The sequence below is a fragment of the Ranitomeya variabilis genome, chromosome 2 (assembly GCF_051348905.1).
Source record: "Ranitomeya variabilis isolate aRanVar5 chromosome 2, aRanVar5.hap1, whole genome shotgun sequence".
Taxonomy (NCBI): Eukaryota; Metazoa; Chordata; class Amphibia; order Anura; family Dendrobatidae; genus Ranitomeya; species Ranitomeya variabilis.
The window spans coordinates 252,134,472-252,146,124 of NC_135233.1; the positions used below are offsets into that span (position 1 = coordinate 252,134,472).

The window sequence follows — 11,653 nt, forward strand, 5'->3', positions numbered from 1 at the left end:
GAACTCCTGTCCGCAACCTCCGGAGCAGAACTCCTGTCCGCAACCTCCGGAGCAGAACTCCTGTCCGCAACCTCCGGAGCAGAACTCCTGTCCGCAACCTCCGGAGCAGAACTCCTGTCCGCAACCTCCGGAGCAGAACTCCTGTCCGCAACCTCCGGAGCAGAACTCCTGTCCGCAACCTCCGGAGCAGAACTCCTGTCCGCAACCTCCGGAGCAGAACTCCTGTCCGCAACCTCCGGAGCAGAACTCCTGTCCGCAACCTCCGGAGCAGAACTCCTGTCCGCAACCTCCGGAGCAGAACTCCTGTCCGCAACCTCCGGAGCAGAACTCCTGTCCGCAACCTCCGGAGCAGAACTCCTGTCCGCAACCTCCGGAGCAGAACTCCTGTCCGCAACCTCCGGAGCAGAACTCCTGTCCGCAACCTCCGGAGCAGAACTCCTGTCCGCAACCTCCGGAGCAGAACTCCTGTCCGCAACCTCCGGAGCAGAACTCCTGTCACTTCTACACACAGGTCTCCCTGTCCTGGCACAATGTATCAGTCACAGAGGATGCCCACACCGGATACAATGTGCCAGCCACTAGGGCAGGACTCAGGACAGGTCACCGCCAGATATAATGAGGTTTCCACTAACAGCAAGCAGAGATAGTGAAGAACAAAGTCTATTAGCAAGTTGTAGAGCTGATCAGAAACCCCAGATGTCCTGAGCTATTTTAGTGGGGATGGGGGAGTGGGGTATAGCATGCATTACCACTTTGTGGGACCGCAGGTCCTATACCAGAACTACAACTCCCAGCATGCTCCGCTCACCGCACGACACAGAACTCTAGAGATACGTTTATCAGTATTCGGAAAGATCCAGCTGTAGGGGTCACCTATACCCCAATGTGCACTGCTCCCCCCCCACACAGAGAGAAAGCTGCCGGCACGGCCGGGGATACTCACTGCAGCCTGGAACCGGGATCAGGGCGCTGCGGGAGCCGGCGGGTCAGAGCTCCGGGCGCACAGTCCGCTCATTGCTCTGCTCTGCTCCGCTCTGTCAGGATCCACTGTCCGCTGAGTGCAGATCTGGCGCCCCTGCTGGTCGCACTGTGGAGCTGCATTCTCAGAACACCAAACACTAAGTCGCGCCCCTGCTGACCAAACTGTGGAACTACAAGCTGAAGAGAGACCACCAAACAGGTGTATGAGGCTCCGCTGTCACTACAACACCCGCAACTTAGTGTCTTATGCAATATTGATGGGGGGCAACATACTGCTGAGATGTTATACAGTGGGGCAAAAAAGTATTTAGTCAGTCAGCAATAGTGCAAGTTCCACCACTTAAAAAGATGAGAGGCGTCTGTAATTTACATCATAGGTAGACCTCAACTATGGGAGACAAACTGAGAAAAAAAAATCCAGAAAATCACATTGTCTGTTTTTTTATCATTTTATTTGCATATTATGGTGGAAAATAAGTATTTGGTCAGAAACAAACAATCAAGATTTCTGGCTCTCACAGACCTGTAACTTCTTCTTTAAGAGTCTCCTCTTTCCTCCACTCATTACCTGTAGTAATGGCACCTGTTTAAACTTGTTATCAGTATAAAAAGACACCTGTGCACACCCTCAAACAGTCTGACTCCAAACTCCACTATGGTGAAGACCAAAGAGCTGTCAAAGGACACCAGAAACAAAATTGTAGCCCTGCACCAGGCTGGGAAGACTGAATCTGCAATAGCCAAGCAGCTTGGAGTGAAGAAATCAACAGTGGGAGCAATAATTAGAAAATGGAAGACATTCAAGACCACTGATAATCTCCCTCGATCTGGGGCTCCACGCAAAATCCCACCCCGTGGGGTCAGAATGATCACAAGAACGGTGAGCAAAAATCCCAGAACCACGCGGGGGGACCTAGTGAATGAACTGCAGAGAGCTGGGACCAATGTAACAAGGCCTACCATAAGTAACACACTACGCCACCATGGACTCAGATCCTGCAGTGCCAGACGTGTCCCACTGCTTAAGCCAGTACATGTCCGGGCCCGTCTGAAGTTTGCTAGAGAGCATTTGGATGATCCAGAGGAGTTTGGGGAGAATGTCCTATGGTCTGATGAAACCAAACTGGAACTGTTTGGTAGAAACACAACTTGTCGTGTTTGGAAGAAAAAGAATACTGAGTTGCATCCATCAAACACCATACCTACTGTAAAGCATGGTGGTGGAAACATCATGCTTTGGGGCTGTTTCTCTGCAAAGGGGCCAGGACGACTGATCCGGGTACATGAAAGAATGAATGGGGCCATGTATCGTGAGATTTTGAGTGCAAACCTCCTTCCATCAGCAAGGGCATTGAAGATGAAACGTGGCTGGGTCTTTCAACATGACTGATCCAAAGCACACCGCCAGGGCAACGAAGGAGAGGCTTCGTAAGAAGCATTTCAAGGTCCTGGAGTGGCCTAGCCAGTCTCCAGATCTCAACCCTATTGAAAACCTTTGGAGGGAGTTGAAAGTCCGTGTTGCCAAGCGAAAAGCCAAAAACATTACTGCTCTAGAGGAGATCTGCATGGAGGAATGGGCCAACATACCAACAACAGTGTGTGGCAACCTTGTGAAGACTTACAGAAAACGTTTGACCTCTGTCATTGCCAACAAAGGATATATTACAAAGTATTGAGATGAAATTTTGTTTCTGACCAAATACTTATTTTCCACCATAATATGCAAATAAAATGATAAAAAAAACAGACAATGTGATTTTCTGGATTTTTTGTTCTCAGTTTGTCTCCCATAGTTGAGGTCTACCTATGATGTAAATTACAGACGCCTCTCATCTTTTTAAGTGGTGGAACTTGCACTATTGCTGACTGACTAAATACTTTTTTGCCCCACTGTATCTATGCCTATCACGCGTGATACTGTTTGCTGAACTGTGTATCTAATCCTATTGTGTGTGATGCTGTCTGCTGAGCTGTGAATCTAATCCTATCCTATGTGTTACTGTCTGCTGAGCGATGTATCTAATCCCATCCTGTATGATACCGTCTGCTGAGCCATGTATCCAATCCCATCCTGTAGGATGCTGTGTGCTGTGCTGAGCTGTGTATCTAATTCCATCCTGTGTGATACTTTGTGCTGAGCTGTGTATCTAATTCTATCCTCTGTGATACTGTCTGCTGAGCTGTGTATCTAATCCTATCCTGTGTGATACTGTCTGCTGAGCCATGTATCCAATCCCATCCTGTGTGATGCTGTGTGCTGAGCTGTGTATCTAATCCTATCATGTGTGATACTGTCTGCTGAGCCATGTATCTAATCCTATCCTGTGTGATACTGTCTGCTGAGCCATGTATCCAATCCCATCCTGTGTGATGCTGTGTGCTGTGCTGAGCTGTGTATCCAATCCTATCCTGTGTGATACTGTGTGCTGAGCTGTGTATCTAATCCTATCCTCTGTGATACTGTCTGCTGAGCCGTGTATCTAATCATATCCTGTATGATACTGTCTGCTGAGCCGTGTATCTAATCCCATCCTGTGTGATACTGACTGCTGAGCTGTGTATCTAATCCTATCCTGTGTGATACTGCTGAGCTGTGTATCTAATCCTAGCATACACACACACGCTGTATCTAACACTGACAGACATGGTTGTCAGCTTCTCACTGGTTTTCTTCCTCCTTGTAAATCTCTCCATCAATCTCTGATCCTTTCCATCTTGCACTGGATGGCAGATCTGCAGGTCATTGAGATCCATGTTTTCCCTATGGAAGATCCTGCCAGGTTTAATGCCGCCACATCCTACATCAGTGCGCACTTAGCGACATCCCAACATACTAGATTCGCAGCACATTTTGGCTTGGTTGCAGCATGTTTACCATCACCCCTAGTTTGTAGGAGGATGGGAGGTGTAGTACCTCCCTTCCCCCCCTTTGATTCTTTAGTGATACTGTAAAGGGAAACCTCTCCATCCCTGTCTGTACTCACTCCTATTAGCACTTAGATTAAAGGGAACCTCAGCCCATAGATAATCCCAGAGCTGTCTCCTGGGGGGATTAGATGCTGCCTGTCAATCCTGTCTGCAGATTTCTTCCACAAATGACTAAGATTCTGTGTGTGGGAGAATAAAAGAATATTCTGTGATCAGAGGCACGGGAGAGGAGATGGGGGAATTAATTAGCGCTACACATCACAAGAGAAACAGAGAGATAGATCAGAGGCGCAGTGAGGCTTCCGCTCAGCAGGGCCGGCGTTAGACGCAGGCAGACCAGGCAGCTGCCTGGGGCCCCCGCTCCTCCAGGGGCCCCCAGATAGCGGCAAGTCACGCAGCCGCTATGGGGCCCCTGTGAGCCGCCAGCGCTGACTCCCCCGCCGCATTGAACTATACCGGTGTCTGCCGGTACAGTTCAAAGCAATGATGGAGGAGAGAGCGTCACCTGACGCTCCCTCTCCCATCATTCCCCGCTCTGCCTGCTCTGACACAGCAGGTGCGCGTCATTGCGCACTCGCTGTATGTCAGGCAGTGCAGCGGCAGCCACCGACACAGGAGCAGGGAGCAGCGCGGGCTCGGGGAGAGGTGAGGAGCTTGTGTTTTTTTTGTTTTTTTTTTACTGGACTGTGCGGCCATTCTCGGGAGGAGAGAGGTGGGGAGGGAAGGGGGGATGTGGGCAGTGCTGTATACTACTACGGGCAGTGCTGTATACTACTGTATGGGCAGCAGTGCTGTATACTACTGTGGGCAGTGCTGTATACTGCTGTGGGCTGTGCTATATACTACTGTGTGGGCAGTGCTGTATACTACTGTATATGAGCAGCAGTGCTGTATACTACTGTATGGGCAGCAGTGCTGTATACTACTGTGGGCAGTGCTGTATACTACTGTGGGCTGTGCTGTATACTACTGTATGGGCAGTGCTGTATACTACTGTGTGGGCTGTGCTGTATACTACTGTGGGCAGTGCTGTATACTACTGTGGGCTGTGCTGTATACTACTGTGGGCAGTGCTGTATACTACTGTTTGGGCAGTGCTGTATACTACTGTATGGGCAGTGCTGTATACTACTGTATGGGCAGTGCTGTATACTACTGTATGGGCAGTGCTGTATACTACTGTATGGGCAGTGCTGTATACTACTGTGGGCAGTGCTGTATACTACTGTGGGCTGTGCTGTATACTACTGTGGGCAGTTCTGTATACTACTGTGGGCAGTGCTGTATACTACTCTGTGGGCAGTGCTGTATACTACTCTGTGGGCAGTGCTGTATACTACTGTGTGGGCAGTGCTGTATACTACTGTGGGCAGTGCTGTATACTACTGTGGGCTGTGCTGTATACTACTGTATGGGCAGTGCTGTATACTACTGTATGGGCAGTGCTGTATACTACTGTGTGGGTTGTGCTCTATACTACTGTGTGGGCTGTTCTATATACTACTGTGTGGGCTGTGCTATATACTACTGTGTGGGCTGTGCTATATACTAAGTGGCTGTGCTATATACTACTATGTGGGCTGTGCTATATACTACTATGTGGGCTGTGCTATATACTATGGGGGTATATTATATTCTATGGGGGAGGCTGTGTTATATACTATGTGGCTGTGTTATATATTTTGGGGGTACATTATACATTATATTCTATGGAGGAGACTGTGTTATTGTGTTATATACTATGGGGGGCTGCATTATATTCTGTGGGGGGCTTTATTAGATTTTATGAGGGATGATTGCATCATACCCTTTGATGGGGCTACATTATATTCTATGGGGAGGTGGGCTGTATTATATCTTGTTCGGGGCTACAGTATATTCTATGGGGGGGCTGTATTATATTTATATTCTATGAGGGGTGCTTGCATCATACTCTGAGGGGGCTACATTATACTATATGGGGGGCTGCATTATATTCTATGGGGAGGTTACATTATACTCTGTGGGGGGGTACATTATACTCTGGGGTGGCTGCATTATACTATATGTGGGCTGAATTATACTTTATCGAGGACTATGGGGAATACATTATACTATATGAAGAAATATGGGGTGCATTATACTATGGGAAGTGAATTGTACTACATGGATGACTATGGCGGTGCATTATACTATATGGAGCACTGTGAGGAGTGTATTATGCTATATGGAGGACTGAGGAGTATACTTTAATATATGGAGGACTATGAGGAGTGTATTATACTATATGGAGGACTATGGGAAGTGTATAATACTATATGGAGGACTATGAGGAGTGTATTATACTATATGGAGGACTATGGGTCACATTATATTATATGGAGGACTATGGGGTGTGCATTTTACAATATGGAGGACTGTGGTGCACATTATAATATATGGAGGACTATGGGGTGTATTATACTAAACAAGCAAAATGCTGCATATTCATTGGGCGATTGGATTGTTTATGCCGGAATAAAAATCACTGTTCTCAGCAGCACATCGCCGGTGTAAACTGTAGATGTGCTGCTGATAACATGATACTGTATGGTGATCTGTTAGTGATCTATTAGTGATTGTTCTGTCCCCTTCATTCTTTCTCAGATGGTGGAAAGAGGCCGGGAAACAAGCGTCCAATGACTTCAGTATTGTCGATCACACTCGTTTAGCGGCCTGAGATCAACGCATATAAATACAACCGAAATGCTTCTGTATGATGTGCAATATGTTAGCATTTGGGGCCCCATTTTAAACTTTGCCTAGGGCCCCACTTTGCCTAAAACCGGCCCTGCCGCTCAGCCAAAGATTGAGACTGCTGCCCTCTCCCTGTATCGTAATAGCCCACCCGGAGCAGAGTGGTCTGTGGGTTCCTCCCTGGCATTAATTAATGACTGGGCGATCAATAATTTTATAATTATGACACAGAATAGATAGATAGATACAGAGGTCCTCGTCAGTTTGTAAACAAGTCCAAATGTTCCAAATTTCTGCATAAATTTGACGGAAAACTACATCAGATTTTTACACAAATCTTAAAGAAACAAACCAAGCAAATGGGTCAACCAATTAGACTTTGCATTTTTTTTAAATCAGGAAAATGATCCAAAATCACATCTGTGAGTGGCAAAAGTATGTGACCCTTTATGATTAGCAGATAATTTCACCTTCATATTAAGAGTCATGTGTTTTCAATCAATGGGATAACAAATCAGATGTGAGTGGGCAACCTGTTTTATATAAAGAACAGGGTTCTATCAAAGTATGGTCTTAGCAACATATTTGTAGAAGTGTATCATTGTGTGAATAAAGGAGATTTATGAAAATCTCAGGAGAGGAGTTGTTGATGCTCATCTGGTTTGAAAAGGTTATTAAACTTTCCTAAACCTTCTCCAATCCACAGTCAGACATATTGTGCATAAATGGGGGAATTCAAGATCATTTTAAGTTCTCCATATGGGATGGAGCAAGAAAGATCATTCTAAGAGCAAGGCGTATATTAGTATGTGAGGTCAGAAAGGCAACCAAGGTAACCTCTAAGCAACTAAAGGCCTCTCACATTAGCTGATGTTTATGTTCATGTGTACATGGTAGGACTGCAAGCAGAGGGGCACTGCTCTCCAAAAGTTACTTGCTAAAGCTCACCTGGACAAGCCAGATGGCTACTGAAACAATGGTGGACAGATGGGACCAAAATAGAACTTTTTGGTTTAAATGGCAAGCATTATGTTTGGAGAACGGAAAATCCATGCATTACACATAAAAGTAAACTTCTAATGTCTGTTACATGCAATGGTGGTAGTATCATATTTTGAGACAGATTTTGTGGCATCTGGGCCAGGACAGCTGCCATCATTAATGCAACATTAAATTCTGAATTATGCCCCCAAACTCTAAAGGAAAATGTCAGGACATTTGTCCATGAGCCGAAACTCAAGTTTACAGGGGTCACACCTCAAGACAACGACCCAAAGCCACAAGTTGTTCTATAGTATAACATTTTGGACCGGCCAAGTCACAGTCCAGTAACAATTAAGAAATGTTAAGGTGCAGGTATTAGTGCGGAAGGGTTTTACACCAGATACTGACAGCAAAGGTTCACATATTTCTGACACTCACAGACATGGGATATGGAAACCTTTTCCTCAATAAAAAAATTGACAGTGTCTAATTTTCCAGACTCACTTCTTTGTTTTGGTTCTTTATCTACTTTTAGGTCTCACGAAAATTCTATTTTGAATCTGTATCTGTATCTATTTTGAACTGTGATTTCTGTTATGCTGTAATGTCTATTGTCTGTACAAGTCCCCTCTATAACTTGTAAAGTGCTGCGGAATATGTTGGCGCTATATACATAAAATTATTATTATTATTAATTATTATTATTAAAATTTGATGTAATTTTAACCTCTTTCTGACCTCGGACGGGATAGTACGTCCGAGGTCAGATACCGCTCTTTGATGCAGGGCTCCGGCTGTGAGCCCGCATCAAAGCCGGGACATGTCAGCTGTTTTGAACAGCTGACATGTGCCCGCAATAGCGGTGGGTGAAATCGCGATTCACCCGCCGCTATTAACTAGTTAAATGCCGCTGTCAAATGCTGACAGCGGCACTTAACCGGCGCTTCCGGCCGGGCGTCCGAAATGATCGCATCGCCGACCCCCGTCACATGATCGGAGGTCGGCGATGCATCAGAATAGTAACCATAGAGGTCCTTGAGACCTCTATGGTTACTGATGCAGGCCTGCTGTGAGTGCCACCCTGTGGTCAGCGCTCATAGCACACCTGCATTTCTGCTGCATAGCAGCGATCTGATGATCGCTGCTATGTAGCAGAGCCGATCGCGTTATGCCAGCTTCTAGCCTCCTATGGAGGCTATTGAAGCATGGCAAAAGTTAAAAAAAAAGTTTAAAAAAATGTGGAAAAAATTTAAAAAAATATAAAAATTTAAATCACCCCCTTTTTGCCCCATTCAAAATAAATCAATAAAAAAAAAATCAAACCTACATATATTTGGTATCGCCGCATTCAGAATAGCCCGATCTATCAATGAAAAAAGCATTAACCTGATCGCTAAACAGCGTAGCGAGAAAAATATTCGAAACTCCAGAATTACGTTTTTTTTGTCGCCGCGACATTGCATTAAAATGCAATAATGGGCGATCAAAAGAACGTATCTGCACCGAAATAGTATCATTAAAAACGCCAGCTCGGCACGCAAAAAATAAGCCCTCATCCGACCCCAGATCACGAAAAATGGAGACGCTATGGGTATCGGAAAATGGAGCAATTTTTTTTTTCTTTAGCAAAATTTTATTTCACCACTTAGATAAAAAATAACCTAGACATGTTAGGTGTCTATGAACTCGTAATGACCTGGAGAATGATAATGGCAGGTCAGTTTTAGCATTTAGTGAACCTAGCAAAAAAGCCAAACAAAAAACAAGTGTGGGATTGAACTTTTTTTGCAATTTCACCGCACTTGGAATTTTTTTCCCATTTTCTAGTACACGACATGCTAAAACCAATGATGTCTTCAAAAGTAAATCTCGTCCCGCAAAAAATAAGCCCTCACATCGCCAAATTGACGGGAAAATAAAAAAGTTATGGCTCTGGGAAGGAGGGGAGCGAAAAACGAACACAGAAAATCGGAAAAATCCCAAGGTCATGAAAGGGTTAAGTAACATTTAGGCGAAAAATAAAAATTCAGAAGAGTTCACAAACTTTCAAGCACCTCTGTAGATAACAGATAAATCCCACACCCTTGGATATAACTATTTCGTGTTCCACCCACCATCACATCTGGTGCCACAGAGAACAGCTCCACATGGCAGATTAGTTGCAGAAATGTCTATGACAGCAGCTGATTTGTGGGCAGCACTTGTCACTCAAACTGTAAAGCTATGAAACTGTGGAGGTGTCCAAGTAGCACAGAGAACTCACCCAGACGGGCAGCGGCCTCCTGTCAGGCCTCCGAGCAGACGGGCATGGCTGCAATCCTCCGTGTCGCTGTGGAAGATGGTGTGCTCACCAGGTTATGCCACAGTCGCAGGTTGTGGAATCACCTCTGGTGTCCAGGCTCCTCCATGTACAGTGCAGGGTAGCAGAATGTGTGCTGACGCAGTGTCTGTACAGATACAAGTCACACAGGACAAGGCAGTTGTGTTACACTATTGATTTTCCTGCTATGTGAAAAAGCCAAGAGCACCCACGGTCATCCACATTCCTGGCATAGTTCTGCAAGTAAACAGCGCTGACACCATGTGTGGATGAGGAGAGACATGTGCCACAGGGCAACTGGGCACCCACCATATGTACAATCCTGGGGGCAAGATGGAAGAGTGGAAGATGGGGTGTCCTATCTATCGCAACTCGACAGTGTCATTATCTCATTCCCCAAGTGTCAGCATAAAATTATCCCGTACCCCGAGTGTCAGGGTCATTATCCCGTACCCCGAGTGTCAGGGTCATTATCCCGTACCCCGAGTGTCAGGGTCATTATCCCGTACCCCGAGTATCAGCGTCGTTATCCCGTACCCCGAGTATCAGCGTCATTACCCCGTACCCCGAGTATCAACTTCATTATCCTGTACCCCGAGTATCAGCGTCGTTATCCCGTACCCAGAGTATCAGCGTCATTATCCCGTACCCCGAGTATCAGCATAGTTATCCCATACCCTAAGTATCAGCGTCGCTATCCTGTACCCCGAGTATCAATGTCATTATCCCGTACCCAGAGTATCAACGTCATTATCCCGTACCCCGAGTATCAGAGTCGTTATCCCGTACCCCGAGTGTTGGTATCGTTATCCCATACCCCGAGTATCAGCGTTGTTATCCCGTACCCCGAGTATCAGCGTCTTATCCCGTACCCCGAGTATCAGCGTCGTTATCCTGTACCCAGAGTATCAGCGTCATTATCCCGTACCCCAAATATCAGCATCATTATCCCGTACCCCGAGTATCAGCGTCATTATCCCATACCCCGAATATCAGCATCATTATCCCGTACCCCGAGTATCAGCGTCATTATCCCGTACCCCGAATATCAGCATCATTATCCCGTACCCCGAGTATCAGCGTTGTTATCCCGTACCGCGAGTATCAACGTCATTATCCTGTACCCCCAAGTATCAGCGTCGTTATTCTGTACCCCGAGTATCAATGTCATTATCCCATACACCGAGTATCAGTGTCATTATCCCGTACCCCAAGTATCAGCGTCATAATCCCATACCCGGAGTATCAGTGTCATCCCATATCCCATGTATCAGTGTCATTATCCCATACCCCAAGTATCAGTGTAATTATCCCGTACACCGAGTATCAGCGTCATTATCCCATACACTGAGCATTGGCATCATTATCCCATATCCCGAGTATCAGTGTCATCTCATACCCCGGAGTCATTATCCTATACCCCGAGTATCAGTGTCATTGTCCCGAATCCAGAGTATACGGCCGGGGTCACACTTGGATGTGCAATGCAAGAAACTCGCGCGAGTCTCTAACATCAATACCCGGCACTCAGGACTGGAGCGTGCGGCTACATAGAAATACATGTAGCCACACGCTCCGGTCCCAAGTGCAAGTTTCTTGCATTGCACACGCAAGTGTGACCCCGGCCTAAGCGTAATTATCCCGTGCCCCGAATATCAGCGTCATTATCCTGTACCCCGAATATCAGCGTCATTATCCTGTACCCCGAATATCAGTGTCATTATC

The 11,653-nt window shown here is 46.2% G+C and overlaps 1 protein-coding gene across 4 annotated transcripts in view; it reads right to left on the bottom strand.

The window, feature by feature from the left end:
- LOC143805362 (dual specificity testis-specific protein kinase 1-like) overlaps positions 1-10,074 on the bottom strand; it is a 58,566-nt gene extending 48,492 nt beyond the window's left edge. The window contains exon 1 of one of the 4 annotated variants that reach the window (XM_077284607.1): positions 9,872-10,074. Coding sequence is in view for 1 of the 4 variants with exons in the window: in XM_077284606.1 (XP_077140721.1) it covers position 944 (1 nt within the window). In the remaining 3 variants the exon portion in view is untranslated. Of the gene's footprint in view, positions 1-943; positions 1,201-9,871 lie in introns of those variants that run through there. The other 3 variants (XM_077284606.1, XM_077284608.1, XM_077284605.1) reach the window with 3 other exon arrangements.
- Positions 10,075-11,653: the final 1,579 nt, after the last annotated feature.